Source organism: Podarcis vaucheri (genome assembly GCF_965113315.1).
Source record: "Podarcis vaucheri genome assembly, chromosome: 7".
In the NCBI taxonomy this organism is placed as follows: Eukaryota; Metazoa; Chordata; class Lepidosauria; order Squamata; family Lacertidae; genus Podarcis; species Podarcis vaucheri.
Genome location: NC_138765.1, coordinates 97,869,357 through 97,888,132, shown reverse-complemented (window position 1 = coordinate 97,888,132; position 18,776 = coordinate 97,869,357). Strand labels below are relative to the sequence as shown.

The window sequence follows — 18,776 nt, the reverse complement described above, 5'->3', positions numbered from 1 at the left end:
ACAATTCCCATCTTCCCTGACCACTGCTCCTCGGAGCTAGAGATGATGGGAGTCAAACGTGGCCCTCTAGCTGTTTGGGGACTACAATTCCCATCTTCCCTGACCACTGCTCCTGTGAGCTAGGGATGATGGGAGTCAAACGTGGCCTTCCTGTTGTTTGGGGACTACAATTCCCATCTTCCCTGACCACTGCTCCTGGGAGCTAGAGATGATGGGAGTCAAACGTGGCCCTCTAGCTGTTTGGGGACTACAATTCCCATCTTCCCTGACCACTGCTCCTCGGAGCTAGAGATGATGGGAGTCAAACGTGGCCCTCTAGCTGTTTGGGGACTACAATTCCCACCTTCCCTGACCACTGGTCCTGGGAGCTAGGGATCATGGGAGTCAAAAATGGCCCTCTAGCTGTTTGGGGATTACAATTCCCATCTTCCCTGACCACTGGTCCTCGGAGCTAGAGATGATGGGAGTCAAACGTGGCCCTCTAGCTGTTTTGGGACTACAATTCCCATCTTCCCTGACCACTGCTCCTGGGAGCTAGAGATGATGGGAGTCAAACGTGGCCCTCTAGCTGTTTGGGGACTACAATTCCCATCTTCCCTGACCACTGCTCCTCGGAGCTAGAGATGATGGGAGTCAAACGTGGCCCTCTAGCTGTTTGGGGACTACAATTCCCATCTTCCCTGACCACTGCTCCTGTGAGCTAGGGATGATGGGAGTCAAACGTGGCCTTCCTGTTGTTTGGGGACTACAATTCCCATCTTCCCTGACCACTGCTCCTGGGAGCTAGGGATGATGGGAGTCAAACGTGGCCTTCCTGTTGTTTGGGGACTACAATTCCCATCTTCCTTAACCACTGCTCCTGGGAGCTTGGAATGAATGATGGGAGTCAAACGTGGCCCTCTAGCTGTTTGGGGACAACAATTCCCATCTTCCCTGATCACTGCTCCTGGGAGCTAGGGATGATGGGAGTCAAACGTGGCCCTCTAGCTGTTTGGGGACTACAATTCCCATCTTCCCTGACCACTGGTCCTGGGAGCTAGGGATCATGGGAGTCAAACGTGGCACTCTCGCTGTTTGGGGACTACAATTCCCATCTTCCCTGACCACTGCTCCTGGGAGATTATGAGTGATGGGAGTCAAACGTGGCCCTCTCGCTGTTTGGGGACTACAATTCCCATCATCCCTGACCACTGCTCCTGGGAGCTAGGAATGATGGGAGTCAAACGTGGCCTTCCTGCTGTTTCGGGACTACAATTCCCATCTTCCCTGACCACTGCTCCAGGGGGCTGGGGATGATGGGAGTCAAACATGGCCTTCCTGCTGTTTCGGGACTACAATTCCCATTTTCCCTGACCACTGCTCCTGGGAGATAGGGATGATGGGAATCAAACGTGGCCTTCCGGCTGTTTGGGGACTACAATTCCCATCATCCCTGACCACTGGTCCTACGAGCTAGGGATGATGGGAGTCAAACGTGGCCCTCTAGCTGTTTGGGGACTAAAATTCCCATCTTCCCTGACCACTGCTCCTGGCAGCTAGGGATGATGGGAGTCAAACGTGGCCCTCTAGCTGTTTGGGGACTACAATTCCCATCTTCCTTAACCACTACTCCTGGGAGCTTGGAATGAATGATGGGAGTCAAACGTGGCCCTCTAGCTGTTTGGGGACAACAATTCCCATCTTCCCTGACCACTGGTCCTACAAGCTAGGGATGATGGGAGTCAAATGTGGCCCTCTAGCTCTTTGGGGACTACAATTCCCATCTTCCCTGAACACTGCTCCTGGGAGCTTAAGGGTCATGGGAGTCAAACGTGGCCTTCCGGCTGTTTCGGGACTATAATTCCCATCTTCCCTGACCACTGCTCCTGGGAGCTAGGGATGATGGGAGTCAAACGTGGCCCTCTAGCAGTTTGGGGACTACAATTCCCATCTTCCCTGACCACTGGTCCTGGGAGCTAGGGATCATGGGAGTCAAACGTGGCACTCTCGCTGTTTGGGGACTACAATTCCCATCTTCCCTGACCACTGCTCCTGGGAGCTTATGAGTGATGGGAGTCAAATGTGGCCCTCTAGCTGTTTGGGGACTACAATTCCCATCATCCCTGACCACTGCTCCTGGGAGCTAGGAATGATTCGAGTCAAACGTGGCCCTCCAGCAGTTTGGGGACTACAATTACCATCATCCCTGACCACTGGTCCTATGAGCTAGGGATGATGGGAGTCAAACGTGGCCCTCCAGCGGTTTGGGGACTACAATTACCATCATCCCTGACCACTGGTCCTATGAGCTAGGGATGATGGGAGTCAAACATGGCCCTCCAGCAGTTTGGGGACTACAATTACCATCATCCCTGACCACTGGTCCTATGAGCTAGGGATGATGGGAGTCAAACATGGCCCTCCAGCGGTTTGGGGACTACAATTACCATCATCCCTGACCACTGGTCCTATGAGCTAGGGATGATGGGAGTCAAACATGGCCCTCCAGCAGTTTGAGGACTACAACTCCCATCTTCCCTGACCACTGGACCTATGAGCTAGGGATGATGGGAATCAAACGTGGCCTTCCGGCTGTTTGGGGACTACAATTCCCACCATCCCTGACCACTGCTCCTGGGAGCTAGGGATGATGGGAGTCAAACGTGGCCTTCCGGCTGTTTGGGGACTACAATTCCCATCATCCCTGACCACTGCTCCTGGGAGCTAGGGATGAGGGGAGTCAAACACGGCCTTCCAGCTTTTTGGGGACTACAATTCCCATCTTCCCTGACCGCTGCTCCTGGGAGCTAGGGATGATGGGAGTCAAACGTGGCCTTCCGGCTGTTTGGAGACTACAATTCCCATTTTCCCTGACCACTGCTCCTGGGAGCTAGGGATGATGGGAGTCAAACATGGCCCTCCAGCTGTTTGGGGACTACAATTCCCATCATCCCTGACCACTGCTCCTGGGGGCTGGGGATGATGGGAGTCAAACGTGGACTTCCGGCTGTTTGGGGACTACATTTCCCATCATCTGTGACCACTGGTTCTACGAGGAAGGGATGATGGGAATCAAACGTGGCCTTCCGGCTGTTTGGGGACTACAATTCCAATCATCCCTGACCACTGGTCCTACGAGTTAGGGATGATGGGAGTCAAACATGGCTTTCCTGCTGTTTCGGGACTACAATTCCCATTTTCCCTGACCACTGCTCCTGGGAGATAGGGATGATGGGAGTCAAACGTGGACTTCCGGCTGTTTGGGGACTACAATTCCCATCTTCCCTGACCACTGGTCCTACAAGCTAGGGATGATGGGAGTCAAACGTGGCCCTCTAGCTGTTTGGGGACTACAATTCCCATCTTCCCTGACCGCTTGTCCTGGGAGCTAGGGATGATGGGAGTCAAACATGGCCCTCTAGATGTTTGGGGACTACAATTCCCATCATCCCTGACCACTGTTCCTGGGAGTTAGGAATGAATGATGGGAGTCAAACGTGGCCCTCTAGCTGTTTGGGGACTACAATTCCCATCTTCCCTGACCACTGGTCCTGGGAGTTAGGAATGAATGATGGGAGTCAAACGTGGCCCTCTAGATGTTTGGGGACTACAATTCCCATCATCCCTGACCACTGTTCCTGGGAGTTAGGAATGAATGATGGGAGTCAAACGTGGCCCTCTAGCTGTTTGGGGACTACAATTCCCATCTTCCCTGACCACTGGTCCTACGAGCTAGGGATGATGGGAGTCAAACATGGCCTTCTGACTGTTTCGGGACTACAATTCCCAGCTTCCTTAACCACTACTCAAAGGAGCTAGGGATGATGGGAGTCAAATGTGGCCCTCTAGCTGCTTTGGAGACTACAATTCCCATCTTCCCTGACCACTGCTCCTGGGAGCTAGGGATCATGGGAGTCAAACGTGGCCCTCTAGCTGTTTGGGGACTACAATTCCCATCTTCCCTGACCACTGGTCCTACAAGCTAGGAATGAATGATGGGAGTCAAACGTGGCCTTCCGGCTGTTTGGGGACTACAATTCCCCTCTTTCTTAACCACTGCTCCTGTGAGCTAGGAATTAATGATGGGAGTCAAATGTGGCCCTCTAGCTGTTTGGGGACTACAATTACCATCATCCCTGACCACTGCTCCTGGGAGCTAGGAATGATTCGAGTCAAACGTGGCCCTCCAGCAGTTTGGGGACTAGAATTACCATCATCCCTGACCACTGGTCCTATGAGCTAGGGATGATGGGAGTCAAACGTGGCCCTCCAGCGGTTTGGGGACTACAATTACCATCATCCCTGACCACTGGTCCTATGAGTTAGGGATGATGGGAGTCAAACATGGCCCTTCAGCAGTTTGAGGACTACAATTCCCATCTTCCCTGACCACTGCTCCTGGGAGCTAGGGATGATTGGAGTCAAACGTGGACTTCCGGCTGTTTGGGGACTACATTTCCCATCATCTCTGACCATTGGTTCTACGAGGAAGGGATGATGGGAATCAAACGTGGCCTTCCGGCTGTTTGGGGACTACAATTCCCATCATCCCTGACCACTGCTCCTAGGAGCTAGAGATGATGGGAGTCAAACGTGGCCTTCCGGCTGTTTGGGGACTACAATTCCCATCATCCCTGACCGCTGCTCCTGGGAGCTAGGGATGATGGGAGTCAGATGTGGCCCTCTAGCTGTTTGGGGACTACAATTCCCATCATCCCTGACCGCTGCTCCTGGGAGCTAGGGATGAGGGGAGTCAAACACGGCCTTCCAGCTTTTTGGGGACTACAATTCCCATCTTCCCTGACCGCTGCTCCTGGGAGCTAGGGATGATGGGAGTCAAATGTGGCCTTCCGGCTGTTTGGAGACTACAATTCCCATTTTCCCTGACCACTGCTCCTGGGAGCTAGGGATGATGGGAGTCAAACATGGCCCTCCAGCTGTTTGGGGACTACAATTCCCATCATCCCTGACCGCTGGTCCTGGGAGCTAGGGATGATGGGAGTCAAACGTGGCTCTCTAGATGTTTGGGGACTACAATTCCCATCTTCCCTGACCACTGCTCCTGGGAGCTAGGGATGATGGGAGTCAAATGTGGCCCTCTAGCTGTTTGGGGACTACAATTCCCATCTTCCCTGACCACTGGTCCTACGAGCTAGGGATGATGGGAGTCAAACGCGGCCCTCTAGCTGTTTGGGGACTACAATTCCCATCTTCCGTGACCACTGATCCTACGAGCTAGGGATGATGGGAGTCAAATATGGCCCTCTAGATGTTTGGGGACTACAATTCCCATCATCCCTGACCACTGCTCCTGGGAGTTATGAATGAATGATGGGAGTAAACGTGGCCTTCCGGCTGTTTGGGGACTACAATTCCCATCTTCCCTGACCACTGGTCCTGGGAGCTAGGGATGATGGGAGTCAAACGTGGCCCTCTCGCTGTTTGGGGACTACAATTCCCATCATCCCTGACCACTGGTCCTGGGAGCTAGGGATGATGGGAGTCAAACGTGGCCCTCTAGCTGTTTGGGGACTACAATTCCCATCTTCCCTGACCACTGGTCCTACGAGCTAGGGATGATGGGAGTCAAACATGGCCTTCTGACTGTTTGGGGACTACAATTCCCAGCTTCCTTAACCACTACTCAAAGGAGCTAGGGATGATGGGAGTCAAATGTGGCCCTCTAGCTGCTTTGGAGACTACAATTCCCATCATCCCTAACCATTGCTCCTGTGAGCTAGGAATTAATGATGGGAGTCAAATGTGGCCCTCTGGCTGTTTGGGGACTACAATTCCCATCTTCCCTGACCACTGCTCCTGGGAGCTAGGAATGATTCGAGTCAAAGGTGGCCCTCCAGCAGTTTGGGGACTACAATTACCATCATCCCTGACCACTGGTCCTATGAGCTAGGGATGATGGGAGTCAAACGTGGCCCTCCAGCGGTTTGGGGACTACAATTACCATCATCCCTGACCACTGGTCCTATGAGCTAGGGATGATGGGAGTCAAACATGGCCCTCCAGCAGTTTGGGGACTACAATTACCATCATCCCTGACCACTGGTCCTATGAGCTAAGGATGATGGGAGTCAAACATGGCCCTACAGCTGTTTGGGGACTACAATTACCATCATCCCTGACCACTGGTCCTATGAGCTAGGGATGATGGGAGTCAAACATGGCCCTCCAGAAGTTTGGGGACTACACCTCCCATCTTCCCTGACCACTGGTCCTGGGAACTACGGATGATGGGAGTCAAACATGGCCTTCCTGCTGTTTCGGGATTACAATTCCCATCTGCCCTGACCACTGCTCCTGGGAGCTAGGGATGATGGGAGTCAAACGTTGACTTCCGGCTGTTTGGGGACTACATTTCCCATCATCTCTGACCACTGGTTCTACGAGGAAGGGATGATGGGAATCAAAAGTGGCCTTCCGGCTGTTTGGGGACTACAATTCCCATCTTCCCTGACCACTGCTCCTGTGAGCTAGGGATCATGGAAGTCAAATGTGGCCCTCTCGCTGTTTGGGGATTACAATTCCCATCATTCCTGACCACTGGTCCTGGGAGCTAGGGATGATGGGAGTCAAACGTGGCCTTCCGGCTGTTTGGGGACTACAATTCCCATCTTCCCTGACCACTGCTCCTCGGAGCTAGGAATGAATGATGGGAGTCAAACGTGGCCTTCCGGCTGTTTGGGGACTACAATTCCCATCTTCCTTAACCACTGCTCCTGTGAGCTAGGAATTAATGATGGGAGTCAAACATGGCCCTCTAGCTGTTTGGGGACTACAATTCCCATCTTCCCTGAGACTGCTCCTGGGAGCTAGGAATGATTCGAGTCAAACGTGGCCCTCCAGCAGTTTGGGGACTACAATTACCATCATCCCTGACCACTGGTCCTATGAGCTAGGGATGATGGGAGTCAAACATGGCCCTCCAGCAGTTTGGGGACTACAACTCCCATCTTCCCTGACCACTGGTCCTGGGAGCTACGGATGATGGGAGTCAAACATGGCCTTCCTGCTGTTTCGGGACTACAATTCCCATTTTCCCTGACCACTGCTCCTGGGAGCTAGGGATGATGGGAGTCAAACGTGGACTTCCGGCTGTTTGGGGACTACATTTCCCACCATCTCTGACCACTGGTTCTACGAGGAACGGATGATGGGAATCAAACGTGGCCTTCCGGATGTTTGGGGACTACAATTCCCATCATCCCTGACCACTGCTCCTAGGAGCTAGGGATGATGGGAGTCAAACGTGGCCTTCCGGCTGTTTGGGGACTACAATTCCCATCTTCCCTGACCACTGCTCCTGGGAGCTAGGGGTGATGGGAGTCAAATGTGGCCCTCTAGCTGTTTGGGGACTACAATTCCCATCTTCCCTGACCGCTGGTCCTGGGAGCTAGGGATGATGGGAGTCAAACATGGTACTCTAGTTTGGGGACTACAATTCCCATCTTCCCTGACCACTGATCCTACGAGCTAGGGATGATGGGAGTCAAATATGGCCCTCTAGATGTTTGGGGACTACAATTCCCATCATCCCTAACCACTGCTCCTGGGAGTTATGAATGAATGATGGGAGTCAAACGTGGCCTTCTGACTGTTTGGGGACTACAATTCCCAGCTTCCCTAACCACTGCTCCTAGGAGCTAGGGATGATGGGAGTCAAACGTGGCCCTCTAGCTGTTTGGGGACTACAATTCCCATCTTCCCTGACCACTGGTCCTGGGAGTTAGGGATGAAGGATGGGAGTCAAACGTGGCCTTCCGGCTGTTTGGGGATTACAATTCCCATCATTCCTGACCACTGCTCCTGGGAGCTAGGGATGATGGGAGTCAAACATGGCCTTCTGACTGTTTGGGGACTACAATTCCCATCTTCCCTGACCGCTGGTCCTGGGAGTTAGGGATGATGGGAGTCAAACGTGGCCCTCCAGCTGTTTGGGGACTACAATTCCCATCTTCCCTGACCACTGGTCCTGGGAGTTAGGGATGAAGGATGGGAGTCAAACGTGGCCTTCCGGCTGTTTGGGGATTACAATTCCCATCATTCCTGACCACTGCTCCTGGGAGCTAGGGATGATGGGAGTCAAACGTGGCCCTCTAGCTGTTTGAGGACTACAATTCCCATCTTCCCTGCCCACTGGTCCTCGGAGCTAGGGATGATGGGAGTCAAACGTGGCCCTCCAGCTGTTTGGGGACTACAATTCCCATCATTCCTGACCACTGCTCCTGGGAGCTAGGGATGATGGGAGTCAAACGTGGCCCTCTAGCTGTTTGGGGATTACAATTCCCATCATTCCTGACCACTGCTCCTGGGAGCTAGGGATGATGGGAGTCAAACGTGGCCCTCTAGCTGTTTGGGGACTACAATTCCCATCTTCCTTAACCACTGCTTTGCAGATAAAATCGCTCAGATTCGGGAAGAAGTAGACTCCACCGTGGGAGCAGGGCCGGGGCGGGAGAGTGCAAGAGTCCTGTCTAGTCAAGTTGAGTGGGATCAATTCCAATCTGTTACCTCCGAGGATGTGGACAGGCTGCTTGGACGAGTGAAACCAACCACCTGTCTCCTGGATCCTTGCCCATCCTGGCTTATAAAAGCTAGCCGGGAAGGACTGGGCGATGGGCTTCGTGGGGTGGTGAATGCTTCCCTCCGTGAGGGAGCCTTCCCAGACCCGCTGAAAGAGGCGGTTATTAAACCGCTCCTTAAAAAACCATCTTTAGATGCGGCCACGATGGCCAACTATTGCCCAGTCTCAAATCTTCCATTCCTGGGCAAGGTGATTGAGCGAGCGGTTGCCGAACAACTCCAGGCACGCCTGGAAGAAGCGGACCATTTGGATCCCTTCCAGTCGGGATTCAGGCCTCATCATGGGACTGAAACTGCCTTGGTCACACTGGTTGATGATCTCTGGCGGGCTAGGGACAAAGGTGAGAGCTGTTTCCTAGTTCTGCTGGATCTCTCAGCGGCGTTTGATACCATCGACCATAGCATCCTTCTGGACCATCTTGAGGAGCTGGGGGCACTGTCATACAGTGGTTCCGCTCCTTCCTCCTGGGCCGTGTTCAGAAAGTGGTGGGGGGGGATGAGTGTTCAGACCCCTGGGCTCTCACTTGTGGGGTGCCTCAGGGTTCTGTCCTCTCCCCCATGCTTTTCAACATCTACATGCAGCCGCTGGGAGAGATCATCAGGGGGTTTGGGCTGGGTATTCATCAGTATGCAGATGATACCCAGCTCTACCTTTCTTTTAAATCAGAACCAGTGAAGGCGGTGACAGTCCTGTGTGAGTGTCTGGAGGCGGTTGGAGGATGGATGGCGGCAAACAGATTGAGATTGAATCCTGACAAGACAGAAGTACTGTTTCTGGGGGACAGGAGGCGGGCAGGTGTGGGGGATTCCCTGGTCCTGAATGGGGTAACCGTGCCCCTGAAGGACCAGGTGCGCAGCCTGGGAGTCATTTTGGACTCACAGCTGTCCATGGAGGCGCAGGTTAACTCTGTGTCCAGGGCAGCTGTGTACCAGCTCCATCTGGTACACAGGCTGAGACCCTATCTGCCTGCGGACTGCCTCGCCAGAGTGGTGCATGCTCTGGTTATCTCCCGCTTGGACTACTGCAATGCGCTCTACGTGGGGCTACCTTTGAAGGTGACTCGGAAACTACAACTAATCCAGAATGCAGCAGCCAGACTGGTGACTGGGAGCGGCCGTCGAGACCATATAACACCGGTCTTGAAAGACCTACATTGGCTCCCAGTACGTTTCCGAGCACAATTCAAAGTGTTGGTGCTGACCTTGAAAGCCCTAAACGGCTTCGGTCCAGTATATCTGAAGGAGCATCTCCACCCCCATTGTTCTACCCGGACACTGAGGTCCAGCACCAAGGGCCTTCTGGCGGTTCCCTCACTGCGAGAAGCCAAGTTACAGGGAACCAGGCAGAGGGCCTTCTCGGTAGTGGCGCCCTCCCTGTGGAACGCCCTCCCACCAGATGTCAAAGAGAACAACAACCACCAGACTTTTAGAAGACATCTGAAGGCAGCCCTGTTTAGGGAAGCTTTTAATGTTTGAGGTATCATAGTATTTTAATATTCTTTTGGAAGCCGCCCAGAGTGGCTCTGCATCAGTGCGCCCCCCCCCCTGCGGGGCCTCAGGCTGCTATCCGCAGCGTGGGGAGCCTTGTGGGGAACTCCTGCAAGGCTCCCCACGCTGCGGATGTCTGCCTGGCGAGGGGGGGCGCTCTGCTTCAGGGCACCCCGCCCGCCGAGCGGTAGGCTGCTATCCGCAGCCTAGACACCCCTGCCGGACCTCCCGCAGAGCTGCCTAGGCTGCGGATGTGTTCCTGAAGCCCGGAGAGCGAGAGGGGTCGGTGCGCACTGACCCCTCTCGCTCTCCAAGCTTCAGCAAAAGCCTGCATTCGCCCCATAGGACGCACCCAGATTTCCCCTTCATTTTTGGAGGGGGAAAAGTGCGTCCTATAGGGTGAAAAATACGGTAAGTTATTTTTGAGTCCCTTTTTAATGCATGGTCTCCCCAGCAAGCTCTCTGCAGCGCTACCATACTGCAAATAGCCAACAAAAATATTTGAATAAAATACAAGATTAAACACGGATAATGGATGGATAAAAACTGATAATTAAAACAGATAAGAACTAAAAAACAAACCAAGACACACAGTTAAAACAACTGTAAGAGCATAAGAACTAAAAGACTTGCAGTTAAAACAATTGTAAGAGGCTGCAGAGTAGAAGCCTCTGAAATAGAGGACAACTCACAACATTAGAAACTGCTGTGCAAATATGGTTAAAACAGACATTTGAAAACAATGCAAAAGAATAAATTTAGAAACAATGTTGTAGTAAAGGGGCTCTGGCCACTCACCCCTCCCTCACCTGCCCTTACCCTCCACCTGGGTCAGGTTTCTGGAACGGAGGCCGGCAGCCACTTACTTTTTGACAAGACAAAACGCCACAGAAATGGTAATGCTGCCCCCACTCCCTCGTCTCAGGGCACCCGGAGGCACAGTCCAAGGGAGAAGACTATGCTCCTTTGTTACCGGTTGCCCCACTCTGCAAGCTGCTTCCACAAACCTGCAGGCAGAAATTCATCAGGTATAGCGTAACCAAGTACCGTATTTTTCGCTCTATAGGACGCACTTTTCCCCCTCCAAAAATGAAGGGGGGATGTGTGTGCGTCCTACGGAGCGAATGTAGGCTCCTTGGCTTCGCGGCAGCGCGCCTGAGGCCTCCAGCTTTGCTCAAGGGGCGCTGCGCCTTCTCCCTCTCTCCCTGTGAAGGAGAGGCACTGCGCAGAGAGAGAGAAGGGGCAGCACCTCTTCAGCGATGTGCCTGTCCTGGCTTCTGCCTTAGCCCTGCGCAGCCTCTTCGGGCAGGGGGAGCCTTCATCCCGCTGCCCTGAAGAGGCTTGGCGCGGCTATCCCAGAAGCCAGATCCCTCTTGCTGTTCTGGCTTCTGGGGTTCAGAATAATTTTTTCTTGTTTTCTGCTTCCCAAAACTAGGTGCGCCCCATGGTCCGGAGCGCCCTATGGTGCGAAAAATACAGTAGTCAGGCGTTGAACTTAGATTTTCCCTCAGATTGGCACATAAGACAAAAGAAAGTTTCTATTTAAAATTTTTATTTTAAAAAACACAAAGTTAACATGCTTAAAAAGCAGGCACATAAAATAAAATATAGACATTGTTTAGTATAGCTAACTGAGATACTCACTTCTAAGAACAAAACAGAGATAGGATAGTTTCAAAGTCCTTCAGTGGATCCGCATTACAAAGTCAGCAGGAATCTCCAGTACAAAGAGACACAGGGCAGCTGCCAGCAAGGTGGTACGCGAATGGCAGGTTGCAGAGCGCGCTTTCTCAGTCGTTCTTAGGATCTTTATTCACAAATCTCACGTGGAAACAGAACCCAGACCCAATCACAATTCTTGATTACATTCAAATTCACCAATGACCAGCTTATGGGCTAACAATTTTAACTTGTGACAGCTGAGCTCATTAAGTTCCCAGAACCGGGATCAAAGGGCTCACCCCTTTCCTCGGATGTTTCACAGATGCACATTCCCAGGTAATGAAAAGACTGATAACAACACTAGGTGGGTGTGAATAGCTGGAGCCCCAGGTGTCAAGCCCCCAAATCAAACTAGAGAACTTCCTTCCTAAGATAACAATTTACACATTTGGAGACTGTCGGTCTGCAGGGTTAAAGCAACAGACCTCTTTCCCATAACTCTTGTGGCTTTTTGATTACCCACAATACTCTGCTCCTTTCTTGACCAAAGTTTGAAATCCTTAACTTCACTACACCCTCCCCTCTAAGATGAAATTACAGGGGTAAGTCCCTAAATTCCATCAAAACAGTGTACAAACTGATGTAAACATTTCCAGCTTCAGTGGTTAAGCAGCCTTTTAAAGAAAAAATCACTAGCAGCACACTCAAACTGATCTTCCCAGAACTAGGGGTGTTGCACAAATAACTCATCCTGGGTCAGTACCGCAGGCACAGTAAAAAAGCTGTGAAATAACAAAAAACTTCCTAGCCGATGTTCTGGACAGGATAGACAAGGATAACACATCAAAAGTACCTTTAGCCTGTTTGTACCCTTCTAGGAAGTCTAAGTGCACAAAGGCTACCTGTGTTCAACTTCCAAAAGGAGTTAACAAAGAAAATTCAAGTTCCACATACATTTTCACAGTATTAGCATGATGTTCTCTAAAAGAATTAGGCACCTTTTGGTATTTCTCTTGATAAAGCACAGGACTTAGCTTGGCCTCAGATGTACTAAGGCCAGGCCAGTAAACGACTCGCTTAGGGGGGAGACTGGTAAGATTTAAAGTTACAGCCCAGTCTCCTTTCTCTCTCTCATTTTTTTAAAATAATTTTTATTAACAGGCCAATCACATCACATTATCCAAATCACATTAGTTCCAAATTATACAGCCGAATTTTAAATTTTTTGGGGGGTACCCATACATCAAGCTCCGGACGAGTCCAAACATCACTTATATTGCTGCATTAATTAAACAGTTCTATCCAGTTCAATCCAGATAGTCCTTTATTACTTTCTTCATCTTCTTGTTGTTATTGTATATTCCTTTCTTTGCGATCTCTGATAATTTTCACAAGCAGATTGGAAACAGAAATGCTCTGTGTGGGTTTTGTACTCTCCAAATATCATATTGCTCAGGGACAGCTGCTGTTCCTCGCTTCCATAAAAAAAAAATATTAATCTTCGGTCTGTCCTTTACTTTTCTCAGACTTGCCCAGTATATCAGGAGGCTCTGTCAGGTCAAAATTACATTCCAGCAATCCTTCTCATTCCAATGGTCCTGATTCTCCTCTCCCTGTCCTCCCAGTTTTGGAATGTTTGGAAGATTTAATAAAAATGTTATAGGGGAAATGGTGGCGGGTTGCTTCTCTTATCAGTCCCTTCTCTGGGTTTCTTCTCAGTCATCGGAAGCGCTTCCTGCATCCTCCCTTGGCCAGCTGGTGGCTATTTCCTCTCTGTGCGCGCTGGATCAGGACCCGAAGTGCGGGCACCGGGCAGCAGAGGCCCTCTGCCATCTTTTGCCCATTCTGCAGCGCAACGAAGGTAAGACTGGAAGAATGCATCCCAGCATGGGGTGGGGTGAGGAAGACCCGAACTAACCCTTTGGCTTTCCTTTGCAGAGACACTGCCACGAACGCCAAGGAAGCAAATGCTTCTCATCAGAGCTGAGAACGTCCTCAATTGCGCCGGAGGACCGTTTCCTGAACTGTTCGTGGATAATTGTCACACTCTTGCCACGGTAAGTCGCTGTCTCTCAAGCCACATGTTCTGGGTTCCGCAGAGGCAACACCTGGGCTTCTGCTCCCCAGCCCTGCCCTGTGGGCATCTCTGACCTTCCTCTCTCGCTTCAGGTCTTTGGCGCCTTTCTGCCTGAGGAGCAGCTCTTGGAGGCCATGTGCTTCCTGGCCAGAGACCTGGTTCTTGAGAGCAGCTTCAACCCCTTGGACATCTCCCACCTGCTGCACGAGTTCATCCAGCAGTTTGGCGGCAGGAAAGTGGAGGTAAGGCGTCTGCAAAGGTAGGCGAGAAGAAGATTCTCTGCTTGGTGTAGGGGAGGCCACCTCCTGCCATTGGGTGGCCAGGACACATGTTAGTTGAGAGGGGCCTGGCAACGTCAGGACAAGAACCTCAGCCAAGGGTCCTGAGAAACATGGATTCAGGGAGGGGGAATCCTCCTCCTTCTGGGAGCAGAATGGAGAGGGGAACTGGCGCCCTGGAGCTGCCTGGGTCCAACACTCCCCAGGACCCTGAGTGGTACCTTGGAAGGAAGAGGCTGTGGTGGCGCACAGGTCAAGGGTCCCTCTTTCAATGAGGGATGGAGGGATCCGCCTGCAGACAGCCCCGCTTCCTTGTACTCTCCAAGCAACTCTCTCCTTTTCTCTGACAGGTGGAGGTGCTGCTGGAGGCCTTCTATACGATCAGCCAGGGGCCTACAGTGCAAGGCAGAGACATGGCCGCCTTTGCTTTGTCCATCCTGTCACACCAGGACCTGGTGAAAGTGGTGCAATATCTCCTCCAGTTTCCCTTCAGGTATGGAGCCCTCCAGGTTGTACTGGGCTAAGGGGAAGGTTGGCAAGCTGCAGGGCTTGCTCAGAAAGCCCTTGCTGCCATTTCCTCTCTCTGGAGCATGGCAGCAAGCAGAAGACTTGAATCTGACCATTGCTTTTGTTTTTGCATTCACAGAGACTGTGAGAGAGTTTGGGAGAAGGTTTTAGCAACGGCCGATCCAATACGACTGACCCATCTCATGGCCAAGCAGATGTACCAAAGCCTCTCTGCCACCAAAGTGGTAAGGACCAACCACCTGCCTTCTGGCTTCCTTCTTCCCAGGGTAATATCTAGGGGTTCCCGTATTCTGCAGAAAAGCAGGGAAAGTGACTTGCACCTCTCTCTCTTCCAGCAACATCTCACCAGCCTGTTGCACGCCATCCTCAGGATGGAGGAATACAAGGCAGCTGTGCGCCAGAACTTCCCACAGCTGCTGATCGCTCTCCTGGGGATGGTTTTCAACTTCCATTACGACCAGGAATTCCTCGGGTGAGTAGTGTGTTCCAAAGAGACCAATGGAGTCCTTACCCCTTCAGCCTCGGGGGGGGGGGTGTTCATTCCAGCTTGGTTTTCTTTTTTTTTTTTTAATAATTTTTATTACATTTTTTACAGAAATAACAGAAAGATCAAAAAGTAAAAAGAAAAAGATAAGAAGAAAAAAGTAGAAAAGAGAAAAATCACAACCACTTCATTGACTTATTTCAAATTCCCATTGGACTTCCCCCGTCTCCCGCATAGTGCATTCTTAACAATAAATTTATCAGCAAATTATATCCTTGTTTCGTGTGTTTCTTTATATTTTCAATTACAATTTAGATTTAAATCTCTTAATCACCATATACTCCAAAAATATACCGTAGTATCGTTTTTACCCATTTAAACCTTAATTCTTTCATAAATCTTATCAAATTTCATAAATAATTAAATTTCGTTACTGGGGCTAGATTCCAAATCATACGACATCTTATGTTTCATATAACTTATAATGCTTTTGCAAATAGTCTTTAAATTTTTTCCAATCCTCCTCCATTGCTTCTTCTCCCAAGTCTCGAATCCTTGCAGTCATCTCGGCTAGTTCCATGTAGTTCATCAATTGCGTCTGCCAGTCCTCCAGTGTGGGCAAATCTTGAGTCTTCCAATGTTTAGCGATAAGAATTCTTGCTGCTGTTGTAGCATACATAAAAAAGGTTCTATCCTTTTTAGACACCTTCTGGCCGACAATGCCCAGAAGGAAGGCCTCTGGTTTCTTGGGAAAGGTGTACTTAAACACCTTTTTTAACTCATTATAGATCATTTCCCAGAAGGCCTTCAATCTTGGACAAGTCCACCAGAGGTGAAAGAATGTCCCCTCAGCTTCCTTACATTTCCAACATTTATTATCGGACAAATGGTAGATCTTAGCTAACTTAACCGGGGTCATGTACCACCTGTATACCATTTTCATAATGTTTTCTTTCAAAGCATTACATGCAGTAAACTTCATACCGGTGGCATTCCAGCTTGGTTTTCCAAGGGAGGCTCTCCTTCAGGCGGCTGCTAGGGAGGAAGGAAGGGGAAGGAATTGGAGTGTGTGGCAATGACCCTCCTGGTGATCCTGGCCTTGCTTTGGTTCCAGAGGGGCTGAGGGAGTTCTGCACCTCCTTCTGGGCACCACTGGAGAGGAAGTAGAGACGGCCGTCGTCGACCAACTTTTCTGCCGGGAGACTTTCAGCCAGGGCTTGTCTGCCATGGTGAGGTAAGAGGAAGAACACGGTGACCTTCCCCAATGGTCTGGCAAACGGAGCTGAAGGCACGGGGTTGGACTGTGCCCCTGTTTGCTTCCTGCGGTGTCTTTCCCTTCCTTACCAAGATCTGCTTCTCCATTTCAGAGTTATCGGAAAGCAACGCTGGTGGATCCCTCCCATGGTGGAAAATATCATCGCTGCTCTCAAGGACCAGGATTTTGCCGGGATGCCACAAGTCGCGGCAGCTATCTACATCGAGGTGAGGGGGACTGAGGTGCAGGAGGAAATGGGGGCAGCAAGGAGGCTCTGGCTTGGCTTCGGTCGAGTGTTGGGCTACTTTGAGCCTAAGGACTGTTGCCTGTTTTAGTGCTCCTCAGAGTAGACCCATTGGATTTGATGTACATGGCAAACTTTGGTCCATTCACTTCAGTAGGTTTGCTCTGTGCAGAATTGCAAATGGTGGGTAAAAGGAGAACGTGCCTCAGCCTCTCCTCACTGAAGGGTTTCTTTCTCTTTGGGCCTCTTTAGCTGCTCAGCGGCCGTCTGGAGGTCTATCCCTGTAAAGATACATTGGACCAGCTCCTCAACTGACTGGAATGCAAACACCTGCAAGTCCGGGAGCTCAGCATCAGAGGGATATCCCTGCTCCTGGACTCTGACATGGCAAGTGATGCTCAGAGGGAGGGGGGGTACAGATCTCAATTCTAATCATGGCCCAGCACTCTTTTGCTGGCACAATACTGAAGGGCCTGTGCTAAAAGCTCTGCTGTAATGGGACATTGTCGTATCGGAACCGCACTGGACATTTGATAAGCATTAAACTAATTAAAGCTTCCGGGACGCCACGGGAAGGAGCGCGAGGCAACTCGTCTGAGGAGCCTCGAACAGCGTGGGGGTCTTAGAGGGGTCACGAAGGCTCCGTGAACCCCTAAACCACAGGTGGAATATCCTGTTGGTCAAAATACTCAGCAAGGCTGCGTGTGCTCGCCTGTGTTGCCGGCGTTTAACAAGGCTGGAGCCGCAGCGAGAAGGGGAAGCACCAGACTCCATGCTGTGAAGCCTCAGGCTCCGAGGGAAAGCGGCGGACCTCCGACAACAGAGGAAAAGCTGGGAAATAGTCCTAAAAGCTTTGAAGAAAGCAGAGGAGGGAGAACATTGGAAAACAATCAAAGTAAAAGCCAAAGGAATTCTGAATGAAGTACCCAGCAGAGAAGTAATTAAAGACAAAAGAAGGAGGAATTCACTACTGGCGGTAAGATTGACAAAGGAGTAAAGCGAAAAGCTGGCAGACGTGAATGAAAGAGCAAGAAGTAACCGCTAGCGAGGGGAAGGAATATCCTCGATAACAAAGTACATTTTACAAAGTACAAAGTACAGAGAGTTGGAAGCAAGGTAATATTGAGTTTGTTTGTTTTTTGATAGAGAGACTCTTTACCGGGTTTGAGAGGAGGAAAGGAGGTTTCTGGGGCATTTAGTTGATGCTTTAACCGACAGGCTTTTTGAGGACGTTATCGTTAACATCAACTTTCTTGTTTGAAGTGGGTGGAAGAAAGCCTGGGTCCTCCCCAGACCTTAATGCTGGTTTTATGTTAGTGACTTCCCTATGGGTTTAAAAAAGGGAGGAGGAAGCCATTTCGGGACTTAACTTGGCTTTGTTATTCGCCATTTCAATTTGTTCTTGATCTACTACGTCTCTGCATGCATTTGAGATTTAAAGGGACATGCGCCAAAAGCCAAACAGGAGAATTTAAACCAGCATAAAGAACACTTCCCAAAGAACCTCCAAGTCTCCAGTAAAGGAAAATTTTTGGTGACGCCAGACTTCTATAATACCACCCTCTAGGAGGGTAAAGACTGTAAAAGGTAAAGACTGTAAAACTTTGTGTATAGTCTGACGCCTACTATCTGCTATCTGCTATTACACCCCAACGCCAGACCCGGTAACCTACTAACCCATTAGAGACTATCTGTGATCCTGTGCCTCATCCCTTTTTGAAAGACATTAGGACAGAGACTAGCTTCTGGGGGAGATTATTCCAGATCCAAGGACCCACCACAAAAAGGCCCTGCTACATGTCTCATGGTTATGAATCCTGGGAACTGTGAGCAAATTGCAGTTCAGCAACATTCGGAGGGCTGCAGGTTGACCATTCAGGACTATGTCTCTCTATAAACCTGTCTATAAATCTGCTGCATTTATATAACTCCCCAAAGACATTAGTGTGGTGGACCCTAAGATCTTTCAAGCCTACAAAATGACAAACGGTGCAAAAAAGGGGGTGGTAACACCAGCGGAAAGGAGGCCGTCGAGACAAGAGGATGCTAAGGAAAGCAAAGAAATTAAAGACTATAGTAGTCTGATGGCAGAAATAAGGAAAGAATTCAAAAATAATGAACAATATATTGAGAGAAAATTACTTGAGGTACAAGACACTTTGGACAAGAAATTGGAGGGAGTG

At 50.5% G+C, this 18,776-nt stretch overlaps 1 protein-coding gene across 1 annotated transcript; it reads left to right on the top strand.

Annotated features, from left to right (window-relative positions):
• Window positions 1-13,395: 13,395 nt before the first annotated feature.
• LOC309538275 (uncharacterized protein) lies at window positions 13,396-17,007 on the top strand (the record flags this gene model as incomplete). Its single annotated transcript, XM_082233621.1, has 8 exons — window positions 13,396-13,588; window positions 13,805-14,046; window positions 14,433-14,575; window positions 14,729-14,834; window positions 14,946-15,082; window positions 16,209-16,328; window positions 16,462-16,576; window positions 16,846-17,007. The coding sequence occupies 8 exons, from the start codon at window positions 13,396-13,398 to the stop codon at window positions 16,906-16,908; spliced, it is 1,119 nt and encodes a 372-aa protein (XP_082089747.1). The 3' UTR covers window positions 16,909-17,007.
• Between the last annotated feature and the right edge of the window lie 1,769 nt (window positions 17,008-18,776).